Here is an 18189-nt window from a genome sequence, read left to right as displayed (position 1 = left end):
TTGAACGAAATGATAGAAGAAATGTACAATGAGATTGCTGTTCGAAAAAATCGTATCCAAAGAACATAGAAAATCATTTTCGAAAGACTTTCTCGACGTATCGATTACTTCCGCGAATAGGACAGGCGTTGCATTGTCATTTTCTCGACTTAGTTTAGTCCGCTTAAGCCTCCACCGAAGAGAGGATAAACTCTCTCGTCGTCGACGGCGAGTTAAAAGGGGAGATGTGAAAACGGTGGCTTAAATAAATAACGAGGAGGTTCGGTGACGATTTGGACATTTAAATTCGTTACCGAGTACGCCAAAGATTGAACGTAAAAGTAAAATATATTTTACTTTTATGGCAGGGAGAGAAATAAAGGGAGCACTTTCTTTTTGTTTTTTATATTTCAATCGGCCCGACGGGCTAATCGAACGAAAGAAGAAGGTGCACGAAATAATCGATTATTTTTAATCAATCGATGCTACGCATATCTCGACGAAACTTTACTCGGAATAATGTGCGGACGCGATCAATCTAATAGATAATACGTACGATGTATATTATAATAATTATCTAGTACTGTACAGTGTATTTACAGATTGGGACATTTAAGTAACGCACCTAAATATCATCGTTATTCATGGATAGACGTCAAATTGTATAGTATTCGAAGATAGTAAACGAATAACGCGTTTAAAGAAACAAACGTAAGGAGAAATATTATATACTTTGGCCATTGGTACTATTTATCGGGCCGACGGTTCGGGTGTTTCCTGTGCGTCTAAGTAAGTACATACTTTAAATGTTCCTGTATACATAACACGGAAAAGAGGTAGATGCAAACAATTAAATGAATATCACTTGACGTTTGTTACTTCGTCCAATCCGAATGTGAAATAGTTAGCTAAAACTAACGAGACACTCCGAATCTAAAGGTCAAGCGTAAAAAGCATATTTTGTCGTCGAAGCGCACGGACTTAAGATATTATACAATGTATTTGTCGAATTACTTATAGATTATTTTATCGATAGTATAGATAAGTCAGGGATCGGCCATCGATATTAAGATTATCGCGGTGAAAGAGAACGTGATTATCTATCGTAAGAGACCTACAACAAAATGCAATACACAAATACATCGTATCTGGTCTCATTAGATATCAACGTTTTATCGAAAAAAAATTTTAGTGAAAAGAAACGCGTCGATCATGAATTAAAAAATATGGAAGTAGAGATCATATCCGTTCTGTCCTAGTTCGTCCCTCCTCCAGCTCCGATCTATCAAACGTATTTCTGTTGTCGTCGACCTCAGAGGCACCGATAACGTAAATGCAATCACCACAATTTTCGTCTTCCATCCTACCTTCGGATGAAATCGCCCCTTTATTCCTTTCCTCTTGGTCGATTACGTAATAATCGACGGTCTCCTCCGAATCACAGATGGAACGAATGTTATCACTGTTCGTAACATTCTTATAAATCTCAGCCACCGTAGACGACGAAGAATCCTCGATTGTTCTGTATATTTCCTTCTTCGAGTCCGTCGAACCGAACACTTTCGCGCTATCATCCTTCGAAAGGAAGCAAGACGTTTTCTTCTTGCGAGATAGATACGTTCGATCCAGTATCATGAAGGGTATCTCAAAGGAAAGACTCCAGAGTACGGAAAGCGCCATAGTAAAAGATAGATTACCGAGGAAAGCGTACATCTGAGAAAAAAAAAAAGAAAAGAATCATCGATCAATCGTCTGAGAAGAAAAAAAAATATAATAGATAGAAATATGATAGTAGATTCAAAGATGTGTGCGACTTTACGTCGGATCATAATAAATAGTAAATAAGCGAACGTTATTATACCTAAGTATGTTCGTTCTCTTTAATAAAATTAATCGCAGAAGATCGCACATGCTTACCACGCTCATCGAAGTTAAATCGCCGGTGGTGCGCACACTTCCGGCTCGGGACAATAGAAAGACGTAATGACAAAGGTAAGCGCTGTAAGTCAATCTGCTCAGAGGTGTCCAGCCTCGCCAAGAAAGGAATTCTCCGAGTGGACCTTCGCAAATCGATTCACCTATCGTAATTCTTTCTTTTCATTGCTCTACGGTCTCAATATTGCCGACATGACTGTACTTGAAATTATCGTTAGACCGACTTCTTTATTACATCACATGAATCATCTTTTATATATAAACAGGTTTGATCTACGATTACCTGCATATCCATAGACACTTGAGAATATGATCCAAGATACGGCAAGAGCGAACGCGTGTCTGTGCATGCCGGCGTAGAAGCTAGCCTCTAATCTGTTGTAAGGGTGCTTATCGAAATACATCTCTCGTGCTCCAAGAACGGCTGACAGTCCTACAGCAATGGCGATCAACCATCCGGACACTATATAGGGCTATATAGGGCAAAGTCGCGCATATTTAAATCTTTGATTGGGTCCGATTCGCGCAAAGTCGTTTACTCACCTTACGTAATTTAACATCGTAAGAACGTCTTTTGGCCAATAGATAGCCAAGTGCTAGACCGATTATATAAGGCCCGGCTCTGGTGTAAACTCTCGTGTAAACGTACAGGAATACGTTGGCCACGTCCTGTTGTTCCTTATAATAGAACATCGTCGCGGTATATCGATGGATAAAAGTCACAGCGAATGGTAGGATCATCGATAATACAAAGGCAAAACCAATGACGATCCAGAAAAATATTCTTCGAGCTGGCTTGAGCATCGGGTAAAGGAAGATCGGGGATAACCAGATCAATTGCATGTCTGTGGCCAGATACCATGATTGGGACATGCACTAAAATTTTGATAAGGCTTTAAACGAGAGTTAATCGTTGAAAAAGGAAAAAGATTTTCTTTCGGATTTACCATGTCGGAAACGTTAACGTAGTTATTAACGTAGAGGAGATTGGTCCACCAATTTTCACGGCAATAATCTCGATTGGAACCGACCCAGGCGTCCCAATGTGGACCACTTCCGAATTTGCTATATATAGTGGCATAAAAGCCGATCATCATTGCGTACGCCGGTGTTAATCTGCGCGAAAGAACGTATTCGAATTGCTTTCTTTTCTTCCTTTCTTTTATCTTATATTTACACATATATATATGTTTCTTTTCCTATTCCCTTTTCCTCTTTTTAGGCTTTGCACATTTTACTTAATCTACGTACTCCTTCAAGTATCGATACCTTGAATAACGATGAAGATAAAGACCGATAACGTCCAACTTCCAGTTAGAATTTTTTTCCTTTTTTATTATTTCGGTATAAGCAAGGAGAACTCCGCTGAGAAGGAAAAACGTGTCAGTGACCATGTTTCCATTCAGTACCAACATCTTACTCCAACTTTCGTGCATCTAATACGAGGATAGATCGAGGTAACGTTAAGAGTAATTCAATGGATTCGTTCACTTTCTTTTTCTCTCTTTCATAATTCCCAGATGAATCTAAACTCACCTTTGGAACTTGCGTCAGATCCATATTAATACCCATGACCTCCATGTAATAAGTATGACCGTAAATGATCCAGCATATACTTAGAAAACGCAATCCGTCCAAACAAGCGATGGAATCTTGATGTCTGTCGGTATTGAAAAGATTCTTGCAATTCGTATAAAAGGAGAAGCTGCTGAATAAAATATATTCTTTACCTGAAAGAAACACGTGAGATCTCGCTTGAAGGAAGGAAGGAAGGAAAAAAAAAGAGGAATAAGCCGCGATGTAATATAAAACTCAATTAACGATGAGAGATAAAACTCACCTTTTGGATTCAATGTACTCGAATGTCCTCTACGTGCGATATCGAAAGTCGTACTAGCGATAATGATCAGCGAAAAGATAACGAGAATCGATCTGTAATTTTATCAAATGAAAAATCTGCGATCGGTACGGTCGCTAAAGTAAAAATTATAATTCATTTATTTACATGTAAACCCAATCGGACGGATCAAACGTTGTTTGCTCGGTTTCCAAAGTACGACAGGACTTGATTGGAACGTTTATAACGAAATCGACACGACCTTCGACTTTTAAAGGATCCAAAGTGATTTCCAAGAACTCTTGTACTTCGGAATGATTGCAACTCGATGGTACGCACCACATCCATTCGTAAATGATCGTATTGCCCGAGCGCCATTTTGTTGCATTCTAAGATGAAAGGAAAAAAAGAAGAAATAAAAGTAAACGATCTTGGCTATGCCGATAAAGAAATGGTCACACAATGCGAAGGTCTAGGTTGCACCGATGTTCATTTTAGTTTATCCATGATATTTAAATGTTACTCGATGCAAGCGCAACTGCATTATTAGATAGTTATTTTTTGCTCGCTCGCAACGAGAACAAAAGGAACCTTCGAAGCATGGAGTTCATTGTGTTTACAGACGCTACGACTCTATGTCGTCTCTATCGTCAATTGAGTGAAGCCTTGGAGTGTTCTTCCTATATTCTCTCTCTCTCTCCGTCTCTCTTTCTCTCCCTCTCTCTTTCTCTCTCTCTCTCTCTCTTTCTCCCTCTCCCTCTCTCTCTCTCTCTCTCTCTCGCTCTCTCCATTTGAGAAAATTTAGAAAAAAAAAGAACAAAAAGCATGAGCACTTCTATCATGTGTTTACGTTCACGCGTCGAAACTACACGCGATGCAGTCAGCAAGGTCGCGTCTAAGAGTTCGCGAGGAATGATTTATTGAAACATTATCGATTACTCAATCGAATAAGATTACCCGCGCGAACTCTCTCATTTGTATTATATTCCGTCGTATTTCACTTTTGCTTCCTATTTCTACTCACTCGCGATAAATACTCTCATCGAAATTACAAAAATCTTTCCAAAGAGACAACTTTTGCGAACAAATACATAATATTTTCGAAAGAAGGAACGAAGAGAGAATAGGAGGAGGAGGTATTTCTTTGGTTCTAATATAGAAAAACTTACAGATGCGACGGCAACGTTCACGAGCAAGTCACCAAAGTCCAATTCTCTGGATGCACCATTATCCTCGGCTACTTCGAATTGTATGGTGGCACTACAAGACTGACCGGAAATTCCGTGATCGCTCTTAACCTGCAGACATTCGTCGTAATTGCCCAACTGTTTATAATTTCCAGTAATGATACCAGATGGGATTTTGACAGATGCGTCGTACACTAAAAAATAAGAAAACGAGTCAAAGTGGTTTTCGAAATAAACACGATTCGAAAGTGATGTACGATTTCAATCGAGTCGACATTAATAAATATATGAAAAAGTAACGTTACGAAGAGATAAGAAATTTTCCTTAAACCTTCTTGATATTTCGATCAACAATCAGTGAAAACTGATTATAACGTTATAACGATGATCGAAAAGTTTTATAATATTCATCTATTCCTAATACATTCGACTCGCATCGATTGTGACAAAGCATCGTGTGGATCGAGAAAAGAATTCACCAACAACGTAAAACGCATATATATATAAATGTGCATGTACGATTAGGGTGATTCAATGCCAGATACATTTCCAAACCGAACCGATGAAGTTTTCGCAAGCGATAAGTTAACGGCGTTACGTGATCAAGTATTAGTCGAATATAAATGCGAGAAACTATTTCAAACGATAAAGCGCTTTCCTTATTTACATTACAATTTGCGTATCGACAAATGTGCTTTCGTAATAGATCCCGGTAAAGTTCAAAGATAGAAATGGAAAAATAAAATAAACAATGGTATTGTCGTTCTTTCGAAAGTGACATTACCGAATTAATTTATCGATGAAAGAATATATAAAAAGCTCGGAACGGGTATAAATCTTGGCTGCTAATACTGTTAAATCAACGGATGCGTAATCTCGATGTTACATAATCATTGAAGGTCATTTTTCGTAATCGAGCTTCGATGCACATCGAGCTTGATCAAAGAAATTCCGATTGTAGAATAAACGAGGAATTAAAACGCTCGAATGTCGTCTTCATTGCTTTGAGAATTAAGAAGAGAGAGGAACAGAGAGAGAGAGAGAGAGAGAGAGAGAGAGAGAGAGAGAGAGAGAGAGAGAGAGAGAGAGCTGTAGGGGAAATCGATCGATTATCTAATATCGAGTGAAACAGATAAACCCTGATACACAAGGACGGTCATCGGCACCATAGTTACTTCTTATTGACCCACTTCGTTTCTCGACTGACGCAGAAACCGATTACAACCGTTTCATACACATGCCAGTTGTTTCTTACGCGAGAATGACCGTGATAAATGATCATAGATTTTCGTAGAAGCATCGATCAGGAGATAGGCCGATGGTAAAGAGAGGAAAAAGAAGCGCAACGAGCGGCCGTTTACCGTGACAGCGTGCGCGTCTTTACGGTAACACGGAGCTCCACTCGTGGATCTATCGGAAAATTAAGAAAAGAAAAAGGAAAGGCGTAAAGGCGCGTGCGTTAACTTATACAGATCGGTGCGCTTTACAAGCACATCTCTTTTCCCCGTTAACACGAACCTTACCTTCTATCTATGGATATTTCACGATAATTAATAACATCTATCATAATAATATTATCAAACATCTAAATATTTCTTTCTTCACTTTTTTATTAATGTCTTATTCAATGTCTTTCGATTGAATAGATTCGAGAAAGTAATAGAAGGAAAAAAACTGTTTCAAGGACGATACGTTTTCGAGGATTCCAAATGATCTCTCTAGATCGCTCTGTAGAACAACGCTCTGTTGCACAGAATTTTATCATTTTCGATATTTTACTTTATATTTACTCACTCTTCAAAGCCCACGGTGTGTAACGCGCGAGTTCCTCCAAGTAGATGGCGCTGTCTCGCTGACACTCGTTGGTACTCCATTTGGTAGGCTTAAAGGGCTGCGTGAAAACGTTTAAAAGGACAGTTTCTGGTTTGATCGAGAGACCTGCTTGTACGTTCGAAACTATCGTGAAAATAAATATAAGAAAGGCGAAGAAAGAAACGGGAAGATTAATTGAAAGAGATAATCGTGCGAATCGACGAGGGTTGACGAGTCGAAGGACACCCATCTTTATCTTTTCAAAGAGCTTTCCGCGTACGTCGAGCGTACGTATAAGAATGGAATTGTGGAAGAATGAAATTCGAGGATCATCGACGAGAATCGAAAAATGTATCGACCCTATCGTAGAAAACCGTCGCGAGGGACCGCGCTAGATGCGTGAACGCTACAATGTGAGCGCGCGTAAATCCGCATGAACGAGAGAAACACGGCAAAACGTAGACTGTACGTACTGTCAATCGACGGTTCACTTATATATTGGACAACGACGAGCTAACGAGGAGGAGCAAGTTGCTGCTTCGGGGGAGTGCTCGGCTCTCGTAAGAGACCTCGGCTCGACCGACGGTATCGCGTCTCCTCTTATCGATGTAACGAAGATTATACTTCTTACACGAACCTCTACTACCGGCAGCTACTCTTACTACTCTTGCTCTCGCTCTCGCTCTTGCTCTTGATCTTGGTCTTGCTCTTGGTCTTGCCGATACTCTCTCTCTCTCTCTCTCTATCTCTCTCTGTTTCTCTCTCTCTCTCTCCCGGACCAGAGAGAACGAGAATTTGGTCACCTTCCTAAATCGACGATAATCCTTTCATTCCTGATTTGATTTCCAATCAGAGATTAATTTCATTTATTTATTTATTTATTTATGATCTCTTATGAACGTTAGGACTAATAAAAAATCTAAATGACGAACTTTAATCCATCTTCCAAGATAATACTCGATGATGATCGAACGATAGAACATAGAAAACGAAAATATTTGTAGAATAAAAAATTTTTTATCTTCCACTTTTTTTCTTCCAAGCTACATTTTTCTTCTTCTTACTCGATATTATTTTTGTAAAATAAAACTGTTCGATTCATGTGTACCCGAAGGAGAAACTTGAGATCTTAATCGGACGAGATAAAAATTACAAAAGTATTATCGTTAATCGATAGGCGGAACAACGTTATCGGTGATTCAGGACGATGTTTACTCGAGTAAATGTCAACGTCCTGTTAATGAGGCGCACAATTTAATGCATTCGTCGATGCAAGAGAGTACGTCGTTACGTACGTAAGAAACTCGTCGTTATGACCTGTCAACATTTTCCTTTAAAAAATACGACACTTAGCTGTCATTTGAGAAAAGATTAGAGAAAAGGGGGGATTAGAGAAGAGGGGGTAGCGCGGAAGAAAAAGCAAAAGTTGTGCGAAAGGTTGTCAATCAAGTATTGAAGCTAAAGATCGAAAGAGGCAAAATTCTATGTTTCTTATATATCTCATAGGTACAATAATTTGATGACGACGAAGCCATTGAAAGCGGGTCGCCAGTTGGTGGTTGGTGTAGGAACGCGCGACATGAAATTTCGAACGGAACAGTACGAGAAAGTTGTGGATAAAAGGAAAAAAAAAAAAAAAAAGAAACTGGTTTCGAAATCCGGACGCGAACAAAAAAAAAACGTGAAAATTTTATGGAGTTACTTGGAATGACGCACAAAAATCTCGGTTATAGATTACAACGACCTCAAAGAAAGTCCTATCGTTATCGTTATTCACGTTGGAAAAAACGGATAATATCCATTATCGTCGATATCAATGCATCGAGCTTGAAATTAACGGTAATCATAGAAGATAGATACGTACAATGAAGGTACGAGCAAGGAGCCACGCTACGTCGTATTCGTTCACACCCGTCCTGTGTATTCGCTTCTTACATAGTTTCCTTTCTCTTTTTGACCGATTAATATTCATCATAATATTAATGAGGACGCTTAAACATGCCCGGTTATCGCTATATAATTCGATTTACACCTTAGAGACGTCGATGACCTCTAAGATTTCAGTTCGTCTTCTCACCTTCCATAATTATTTCATACTTGTTGTATTCCTGGAGGTCGTAAAAATAAATAAATAAATAAATAAAAAGAAAAATAAAGAAAAAGAAATGAAATCGTTGTTAAATCTTTACCACCATAATATATAATTTCCATACCCATTTTTATAATTTGCTAATTTATCAGTACCAACGCTACATCATTATATGTCCTTCTGTCAAGTATATCTCATACTTGACGTTCCGGTAACATTTTTTAAAAATATTTATGTACTATAACAATATCTCGTTTTTATGTATACATCTCAGTATCGAAGAATTTATAATTCTATACGATCTTATCATCGTCAAACAATTTAAACAAAAGCACTTTTCTCTTGTTCCCACATTCTTTCCCTATAGAATTGTACAATAATACGCATCAAGGAATGTTACATGGAGATCGTATAATTTCTAGTGAGCATATCGTTCTAAAATTACGCAATTATAATATAATCTTGATAAAATATTCCTAAAATACCAATTGATAAAAATATATTGTATAAAGGTAATATAATTTTTTCTCATAATATGTCAAGCATATATTTTTTCTCTTCGTAAATATTATTAATAACAATATTATTAATTAACAGAGGCTTATAAAATCAATGATCGATATATAGCAACTAAGACTAAGTATTGACCGTGTACGGTTATTTCTTTCCATGTAATAATAACATGTCCTCTTATTTACCATTCTATGGTAGGTAAAAATTCTTCTACATCTTTCAATACTTCCAATGGTGCTTTCATAGAATCGAACTTATATACCAGGCCCTGCTTTTCATAATGCTCTATTATCGGTAATGTATTGTTTATGTAACTTTCGTGCCTCTTTATAAGGGTTTCTGAATTGTCGTCGCTACGCCCGCTACCTTTGATTCCACGATCAAGACATCTCTGAGTACAAACTTCTTCGGAACATTGACAGAATAGAACTCCTTTCAGGAGCACCTTATCGGACATGACCTATCGCAAAAAAATACAGATATTAGTAACGAGCTCTAGCTGTCAGAAAAAAGTCGTCTTATAAAAAGATCAAAAGCGTACCTTGTTCCAACCAGTTAAATTATCTTCGTTTCGTGGAAAACCATCGATGAGAAATCTTTTTTTCGATGCCTCAGATACTTCCATGGCACGATTCAGTAGAGAACAAGTAATTTCCACCGGAACAATGCTTCCATTTTTAAGATGATTCTCGATAAGCTCGCCAAATTTCGAACCGGGCTTTGTTCTCTCTTCTCGTAAGAGATCACCGGCCGACAAGTGAACATAACCATACTTCTCGGATAAAAGACGACATAACGTACCTTTACCTGCACCTGGCCCACCTAACACAAACAAAACTTCGAATTTTTGTACCGCAGACATTACTGAATGTCGCAATCCAGCTGCGTATATCTTGAACATAAAATATGGCAGAACTTTCTGACCAAAAGGAACCGACTATCTTTTATACCAGAGACTTGCCGGCGCCATTTTTTAAATTGTCTTTCTTGGCAAACGACATGGCTAACTCTTCAAGAATCCAAAACTTCGTCCAAAAAGGCGAATTATTTAATAATAATAATAATAACAACGATTTTACTCGATGTTATTTTACGTTTTCGTATTGTTTCAAAATGGATAATAAAATTAAAAAATTGAATCAATCATTCTTAAATCTTTCTTTGGTTTGTAATACCGTGTACGAAGGCATCAAAATCCAATGTACGGCCATTAAAAACGAGAGGTTATATGCTTTAACGTTTGTCATTTATATTCCTTGGATAATGGTACTTCTCCTTCGCCTTAAATTCGCTCATCAATTGTTTTTGCCACAGCTTGAATACGCAAATTATATTATTCACAAATCCGTTAGCGTTAGCATCTTGAAAGTATGAACGAATACTGTTGTATACTTCGTTCACAATATTTTAAATATCTCCTTGTAATGGTACAATAATTTTTTTTTTCTTATTATGAAGAAAAGAAAATTGCAATGGTAAATAATCAATGACATCAGTATAATCGTGTAGTAAAATCACGATGATTGATTTTTATTTATTAAAGCTATACATAAGTTAATTTTAATTCGGAGTGAATGCAGAGCAATAATGATATTGGCTTAAGAAGTACTTAAGAATTAAAATTTATTCATTAACGTTAAATACTTTAATAATAGTTCATAATTACATCATCGATGTCGTTTCTCAAATAGATCATTTCGTCTGTCGTTAGATAGAGGGACAAATATAGGAACTTTTTCTATCATTCGTGTGGCATTAGGTTTATCAGATAGTTGCGCCGATGAATGCGACTGACAGATGCAGTAAATAGTGTGGGCGGATATTTAATGAATTGTCCCTTTCTCGCGTTTTTTTTTTCGTCTTTGCGTCGCCGTATGTGATCTATTTCAAAAATCAAATTTTACAGTTTTTTTTTTTTTTATATGTATATACTCATTATAGAATCAAACTTACATAGATAAGCGGCCTGTGGATGCCGTCAATCGAGAGATTTGCCCTACGTTTAAGGTCATTTTAAACAATTACACGGAAGATTATGGGTGGGTTTATGAAAACATAATTTTTTAAATAACATTAAATATCTACTATGTATACTTTTACGTGAGGGAATTAACGTACCGGAAATATTTAATTTGCATTTTAGAAGATACTACAGAGGCACAAAAATGGCAACAACATTTGTGTTTATTGCGAGAACAATATGTCAATTTGTATAATGCAAATGCAGAACTACAGCGTGAATATGCTATTGCAACTGCAAATAAACAAGAAAATGGATTTGTTGGCCGGCTTTTAACGACGGTAGCATCTTTGTACAATCAACATAACTACAGGTATATATATATATAAATATTTTGTATCCTATGACAAGTCAAAGGAGTCATTAATAATTTCATTTCTTAATTTTAGTGACATTACCATTAAATTGGCGGATCAAGAAATACCAGCTCATAAATTTGTACTATCTGCTCGCAGTGACTTCTTTGGTGATTCTATTCTTGCTGGTACACCAGTATTAGGTAATGCGAATGAAATCAATAAATTTCAGAAATTATCCTAAATATGGCAAACCTTTTACAGATTGGAGCAGTCTAGATACACATGTAGGATTAGTTTTATTGAAATGGATTTACACAGGAAAGGTTTCCCAAGAAAATTTAACATTAGACTTAATGAGGGCTGCTTCATCTTTTCAATTATCAGAATTGGTTGAGCAATGTGAAAAGTATTTGATTGGCGTTGTCGGTCTTAAAGATTGTGTTCGATTGTATGTAGCAGCCGAAGAATTGGCCGTACAAAAGCTCAGAGATCATTGTAGTTCTTTGATTTCTGCACATTGGGTGGGTAAAGTATTTTTTTGAGAAAACCTATAGAAATATTTCTATATATAGAAAACGATAATTAAGTTGAAAATTTTATTTACAGGAAGACCTAACGGGAGATGATTTCAAAGAGATGCCTGGTTCTTTATTATATAAATTATTACAAGCCAAAAGCACATACCCTTTACATTCGGCAGTTCGTTTAATAAGGGAGGACGTTGTATTTTTGTATTTGGTTGAAAATAATGCAGAGGTAAGGAACATTTTTTTTTATTTAATTACTTTCCACTCATTCGTTATAAGAAAATTAATATGCTTAACCGTACAGCAAATTAGGAAATATATGCTATGATAAAGTGGGTGAGTGTTAAAAATATATCTATCGGGTTAATATTTAAAGGATAAATTAAATTATTCGCGAAGTATATTAAATAATATGCAAATTGTAAATAAAACAGTATCCTTGATAGAGATAAAATTCTTTTCGTTATTGTTAAATTGTTGTTCAACGTGATATATATGAGATTTTGATTCTCTTCAACGTATTTAAATATTTCCTTAACACAATGATATCACAAAAGTATTAATATCTATTTTTATGTAAATTTGTATAAATACAATATCAGAAGTACATTCTTGAATGTAAGCGCACTCATTTGCATTGAATACTGTTGCATGATAAAAAAATCCATTGAATATCTCGTAAAATATAGATATTTTTCTCTGAAATTACACTTTACGCGTAACAATGTCTAAATATTGATGCTATACCGCTATATGCATTAAAATATTTGCATTAAAATATTTCCATTATAAAATTCAATTACCATTTCTGTTAAACATGTAAGAATTTAACAAATAATAAAAATAGCGCCGATAGAGAGACAATAGTCGGATTTACTATCTTATTTGAGGGAGAAAAATTACAAAAATCAGAATTGCAGTAGCAATATTCGGGTGGTCTACCAGTTGCTCCTCTGTCCTCGCCATTGGCACAGCCCTCTTTGTAAACCGTTTTTATTACTTCCTCCGTATCGTACCATTCACGTTTTTCATAATCGTAAGATTTAGATAAGTACCTTTGAGTGGCACAGTCTCTTTGAACTGTTTTAACCATAGATGCTGAAACAGCGTCAAATAGGATTAAACGTAATACTTAATCATTTGACCTTTTAATATTTGCCTTTTTAACAAGTAGACATACTTTGTGATTTATAATAGATAGTTTTTTTTACACAAAATGTTGACGTAGGACAAGAAACTTGAAATGTTTTATTTCCATTGAATTGGGAACAAAGTTGTTCCGATGCATCATATCCTGAAAATATTGCTACACAACGGTAGCACATAATGCCTTCTGCCTTTGTTTTTAAAATGTCTAGAAATACACATAATTAGAGACGTTTTGCAAAAATCTATTTACAATAAGTATATGTTAAAAAAGTTTTACTTACATAAAAATATAGTGACTAATTGAATTAACGAACTTTCCACTCGCATCTTAAAAAAATGTTTTAAGCAGAAAATAAAATAAAATCATTCGCTCTGGCAAACAGTTATCATTTGCCAGAAAAAGAAAAAGAACAAAAAAATAGGAATGTATTTCGAAACGAATACTTTATCATACGTTCTTTTGTATTTCATTCGATGCTCGGAGGACTAATATTACCAAAGCAGTACATTCTTAAGATATATATATATATTATACTCCAAAAATGTCCAAAAAACACGACAATCGATTCCCTTATTTTACGGTTATGTTGACATTGAATCGATGCACTTTGAAACTGCACCTTTTAAGTTCACCAATTCAAAACGAATTGAATGGAATTAAAACGAATTAAATGAGCAATGCATGCTTGTTGCACAATATACACTAGATCGATATTTACTTTATTTATTTTCTTAATTCGTTGTACCGTAAAATAATTTCTTTCCTATACATTTTTATCTTGAAAATTAAGTTATATTTGCCACATATAGAGAAACAACCGCGGTTAAAGAACCGTATCATTTACTACAACATCATCTCCGTATTCTTTTTGATTTGCCCGTATATCGTCGCGTATTCATATCGGAAAGTAATCTCTACGCTTCCTCCGTGACCAATTCTCTGCCTTCCTGTATGACTACTCTCGAACAGTGGTTCTCAAACTTTTCAAAAATATATACGTTTCCGCCTAACAGTGTAGCGTTACTAATGTTTGAACAACGATTGACGATTAATATTGAAATATTCAATTATCGATCGTAAAAAGCTTTTATTGAGACAACAACGTTAATTATATTATACAATTAAACTAATTATTTAATCGTTCCTAATCGCATGACTCATTCTCATAAAATTAATAATGATTTTTCTTTTATCTTTTAATATTTTTGTTTTATTCTATAGTTTGGAAAATATCATATTTCAGAAAATTTTTTTAAAAGAAAATAAAACTTTATCTGCCCGTTTATCTGTTTAGCTTCCCAAAGCAGTTAATGTAGTTGATCAAAAAGGGGAAACAGCATTGGAAGTAGCTCTGAAAGCACGTCAGCCCTCATTAGCACGAACCTTGGTTGAACATGGTGCAAATCTTACGGCTAAAGATTCACGAGGTCTTTCTTTACTTGAGAATGCTATTTTAAAAGGTGACTCGTATTCTGCTCAGTTCATCATTGAACAATTAGAGAACAATGGAAGTACTCAGAAATTATGCGAGCCTATTAGATTTACTGATAATATGAAAAATCTGAATGATTACAAAGAATTTGAAGGGTGCACTGCATTGCATTTAGTAACCAAACATGACACTGAAAATATTGTAGCTGTTGCTTCTAAATTACTTCAAGCTGGAATAGATCCCAATTTACACGATCAAAGAGGATGGTAATTAATAATAAATTATATATTTACTCTATTGGACTCTTATAAATATTATTTATGAATATCATTGATTTATTTATTTGATCTTTTAGGACTGCATTACATAGTTGTATCTCTGAGAAAAACAAGCCAATATTTAATTTATTAGTTGCATCCAAAAATATAAATTTGGACGCTAGAACTAACAAAGACGATACTCCATTATGTTTAGCAATGAAGATAGATCCGTTCAAATCATTTTTTGCTAAGGAACTTTTACTCAGAGAAGCGACACCTAATCCTGTTTATAAGGATACAGGTGATACTCTTTTACATGTTTTAATCAGAGAAAATAAAGAAGAAGCTGCCTTATTCTTAACCGAATATTGCAAAGATAGCTTAACAAAAACCAATAATGATGGTTACACAATTTTACATGAGGCTTGCAAAATAGGTTCTAAACAATTAACAAAAGTCCTTTTGCAACATGGCATACCGACGGACATGGTCACACTTACCACCGAAGATGCGCCCATACATATTGCAGTTTCACATTTTTATTTAGACATTGTAGAAGAATTATTGAATGCTAAAGGTGCAAATTTACAATTAAATTTAAAGAACAAAGCAAAGGAAACGCCTTTAAGCTTAGCAATAAAAGCTCCATTTAAGAAGGGCAAAGATATTGTATTAGCTTTGATAAAAGCTGGAGCCAATGTGAATCAGCGCAACGAAGAAGGACTAACATTGCTACATCAATCAATATTAAAGGAAGACTCAGCGACGGCAATTTTTTTGTTAGAAAATGATGCAGAAATGAATGTAAAGTAAGTGACATTGGTTACAGGCCAATTCGAGAATATATTTATATTTACTAAAGGTTATATTAATAGGACAGCTAATGGTGAGACGCCGTTGCAACTTTGCGTGCACTGCAGACTTAGCGAGGTGGTTGAAGCCCTTTGTAGGCGGGGAGTAGATACGTCAGTAGGATGCCCATTATGGGATGCATTGGATTCGGATCAAGAAGATACTGCTTCTATTTTAGTTAAACATGGAGCAGATGCCGATTGCTGGGGTCCTGGGCCGGATGGATGTTTACAAACTTTATTACACAGGGCAATCGATGAAAATAAAGAAGACATTGCACAATTTCTCATAAGAAGGTATATCATGGACATAAAAGTATTGTTTATGAGATTAACGTAGAAACATTGTTCTTCATTGAAAATATTGATTCTTATAGTGGCTGCGATTTGAACGCTCCCAGGCGTCCAGGACCAAATGGCGCCGGAGGAGATGAGGCAAAGGATGAATGTACTCCGTTGCATTTGTGTTGCCAATGGGGTCTTGAACAAGTTGTTCAGACTCTTATCGAGCATGGAGCCGATGTGAATACTCGTGACGCAGAAGGAAAAACTCCTGTTCATGTAGCGATACAAAATCAGCATTCACAAATAATATCATTGTTATTGTGTCATCCTAATATAGATTTAAATAAGAGAGATAAAAAAGGATTAACGCCATTCGCGGCAGCTTTAACTGTTCGTAACAATAAAGCGGCACAGGCAATACTAGAAAGATTACCAAAAGCTGCAGAACAATATGATAATAAAGGAAGAAACTTTTTACACACTGCTATACAAAAAGGAGATATGGAAAGCATTTTGTTTTTACTTTCTATACAGGTATATACATGCTATTTATGAGTACAATGAGATTGAAATTATGACAGAAACATCATGAAGTACATAAAGAAGGACAAATTGATACAGAATCTGAATTTATTTTTTTTATAGGTAGATGTAAATTCTAGAGTACACGATGTTACACAAACGCCACCACTCCATCTTGCTGCCATTTCTGGAAATGAAATGTTGGTGCGAAGTTTGATTTTAGCTGAAGCACGTGTTAATGATACAGATGCAAATAGAAATACAGCACTACACGCTGCGGCAAAAGCTGGACACGCTACAGTTGTGTCTGCGCTATTGCACGTAAATATATTTTTCGTTAATATTTAATATTATTCAAGTGCTATATCAATTGCGACGAGCATATTTTATGTAAAAAATATTATCCGTAAATTCATATATACATATATGTATGCATATATTTATATATCTATCTCTATTTTTCTTTTAGAACAATATTAATTTTGATGCAGTAAATGCAGATGGCGATAATGCATTACACGTGGCCGTTAGAGAAGGTCATGTTTCAGTTGTAAGAACATTATTAACAGAATGTACTTTGGATGCGGAAGCAGTAAATCTTAAAGGTAGAAATCCTTTGCACGAATTAGCTAGATGCGGAAGAGATAATGCTGCAACTATATGCGAACTCTTTTTAGAGTGTATGTCACAATATCCGGTCAATAATGCTGGTAAGAATAATTTTTATTTTAGATTAATGATTTTAAATAATTATTTGAGATTACAATTAATCGATTATTGAGATCTAAGTATTATGTACATATACTTCTTATACGCATAATATTGTTAGAATACTTCCATTTCAGATTTAGATGGAAATACACCGCTATTGATTGCCTATATGAAAGGTAATGGTAATTTATGTCGAACATTAGTACGCTCTGGGGCTTGTCTCGGTTCAATGAACAAGGATGGTATCACAATTTTTAATTATCAAGTTGCAACAAAGCAATTGTTATACAGATTATTAGATTCTTTAACGCAAGAAGCACCATGGGCGGATAAAGATCTATGTTTGGAGTGTGGCACAAAGTTTTCTATAACTATGCGTAAACATCATTGGTAAGAATTATCTTATTTTGTCGAAACAACGTGAAATTATTCCTTATCTTTTTACTATGCTATCATTTTCTTATTCTAGTCGGCACTGCGGTAGAATCCTATGTAGTAAATGTTCGGGTCAAGATGTTCCCATTTTGAAATTTGGGTTAAATAAGCCTGTACGTGTATGTGCAGTATGCTTTGATGTATTGCAAATAGGAGCAGAATGAGTAAGGATCATAATAAATCAAAATTAACATAAAAAGGAACCAAGTGTCATTCCATCTGCCTTTAAAAGTACAGATGTTAAACTAAAAGTCTGTGTAATTCTATGTCATTAATAATATCTACTTTTTATTGTACTACTTTATTAATAGTAAAAATTTGTTAAAACAATTTCCAAATTATAAA

At 35.4% G+C, this 18189-nt stretch overlaps 4 protein-coding genes across 9 annotated transcripts; 1 reads left to right on the top strand and 3 right to left on the bottom strand.

Annotated features, from left to right (window-relative positions):
* Nucleotides 1–518: 518 nt before the first annotated feature.
* LOC118449706 (nose resistant to fluoxetine protein 6) lies at nt 519–7414 on the bottom strand. 5 transcript variants are annotated; one of them, XM_035884584.2, is made up of 11 exons: nt 6733–7413; nt 4921–5132; nt 3920–4140; nt 3755–3846; nt 3451–3668; nt 3184–3350; nt 2862–3030; nt 2458–2790; nt 2198–2387; nt 1897–2057; nt 519–1692 (listed from the first exon to the last, which is right to left on the bottom strand). In XM_035884584.2, exons 1-11 carry the CDS (start codon nt 6998–7000, stop codon nt 1219–1221), a joined length of 2505 nt encoding a protein of 834 aa, XP_035740477.2. In that variant the 5' UTR covers nt 7001–7413; the 3' UTR covers nt 519–1218. The 5 variants fall into 5 exon arrangements, with proteins under 5 accessions (XP_035740477.2, XP_085517852.1, XP_085517851.1 ...); XM_085661726.1 differs by having other exon boundaries at nt 3451–3644; nt 6733–7412; XM_085661725.1 differs by having other exon boundaries at nt 1897–2039; nt 6733–7411.
* A 1514-nt stretch (nt 7415–8928) lies between these two features.
* Nucleotides 8929–10763, bottom strand: Dak1 (cytidine/uridine monophosphate kinase Dak1). Its single transcript, XM_035884592.2, has 2 exons — nt 9894–10763; nt 8929–9812 (listed from the first exon to the last, which is right to left on the bottom strand). The coding sequence occupies exons 1-2, from the start codon at nt 10251–10253 to the stop codon at nt 9534–9536; spliced, it is 639 nt and encodes a 212-aa protein (XP_035740485.1). The 5' UTR covers nt 10254–10763; the 3' UTR covers nt 8929–9533.
* A 343-nt stretch (nt 10764–11106) lies between these two features.
* LOC118449705 (ankyrin repeat and FYVE domain-containing protein 1) lies at nt 11107–18184 on the top strand. Of its 2 annotated transcripts, XM_035884577.2 has the most exons (14): nt 11107–11224; nt 11310–11391; nt 11496–11685; nt 11762–11871; nt 11933–12192; nt 12278–12427; nt 14643–15046; nt 15136–15849; nt 15916–16188; nt 16269–16710; nt 16822–17019; nt 17168–17408; nt 17544–17799; nt 17879–18184. In XM_035884577.2, the coding sequence occupies exons 2-14, from the start codon at nt 11388–11390 to the stop codon at nt 18006–18008; spliced, it is 3372 nt and encodes a 1123-aa protein (XP_035740470.2). In that variant the 5' UTR covers nt 11107–11224; nt 11310–11387; the 3' UTR covers nt 18009–18184. The 2 variants fall into 2 exon arrangements, with proteins under 2 accessions (XP_035740470.2, XP_035740469.2); XM_035884576.2 differs by having other exon boundaries at nt 11113–11391.
* Nucleotides 12774–14297, bottom strand: LOC118449711 (uncharacterized). The gene is made up of 3 exons (XM_035884595.2): nt 13629–14297; nt 13379–13552; nt 12774–13296 (listed from the first exon to the last, which is right to left on the bottom strand). Exons 1-3 carry the CDS (start codon nt 13672–13674, stop codon nt 13010–13012), a joined length of 507 nt encoding a protein of 168 aa, XP_035740488.2. The 5' UTR covers nt 13675–14297; the 3' UTR covers nt 12774–13009.
* Nucleotides 18185–18189: the final 5 nt, after the last annotated feature.

The sequence above is a fragment of the Vespa mandarinia genome, chromosome 15, assembly GCF_050613455.1.
Source record: "Vespa mandarinia isolate Hongniang chromosome 15, ASM5061345v1, whole genome shotgun sequence".
Taxonomy (NCBI): Eukaryota; Metazoa; Arthropoda; class Insecta; order Hymenoptera; family Vespidae; genus Vespa; species Vespa mandarinia.
The sequence above is the reverse complement of the archived record's forward strand: the minus strand, read 5'-3'. Positions and strand labels throughout refer to the sequence as shown.

Coding starts and splice junctions, on each gene's coding strand:
- LOC118449706 (XM_035884584.2), bottom strand. CDS start 7,000: ATGGGTGTCCTTCGACTCGTCAACCCTCGTCGATTCGCACGATTATCT. Junction 3,351..3,450: donor ATCTGACGCAAGTTCCAAAG/GTGAGTTTAGAT, acceptor TCCTCGTATTAG/ATGCACGAAAGTTGGAGTAA. Junction 2,388..2,457: donor ACGATGTTAAATTACGTAAG/GTGAGTAAACGA, acceptor TGCCCTATATAG/CCCTATATAGTGTCCGGATG.
- Dak1 (XM_035884592.2), bottom strand. CDS start 10,253: ATGTTCAAGATATACGCAGCTGGATTGCGACATTCAGTAATGTCTGCG. Junction 9,813..9,893: donor ATTTAACTGGTTGGAACAAG/GTACGCTTTTGA, acceptor TTTTTGCGATAG/GTCATGTCCGATAAGGTGCT.
- LOC118449705 (XM_035884577.2), top strand. Junction 16,711..16,821: donor TGTTTTTACTTTCTATACAG/GTATATACATGC, acceptor TTTTTTTTATAG/GTAGATGTAAATTCTAGAGT. Junction 17,409..17,543: donor ATATCCGGTCAATAATGCTG/GTAAGAATAATT, acceptor CTTCCATTTCAG/ATTTAGATGGAAATACACCG.
- LOC118449711 (XM_035884595.2), bottom strand. CDS start 13,674: ATGCGAGTGGAAAGTTCGTTAATTCAATTAGTCACTATATTTTTAT. Junction 13,553..13,628: donor ATTAGTCACTATATTTTTAT/GTAAGTAAAACT, acceptor GTGTATTTCTAG/ACATTTTAAAAACAAAGGCA. Junction 13,297..13,378: donor TATCTATTATAAATCACAAA/GTATGTCTACTT, acceptor ACGCTGTTTCAG/CATCTATGGTTAAAACAGTT.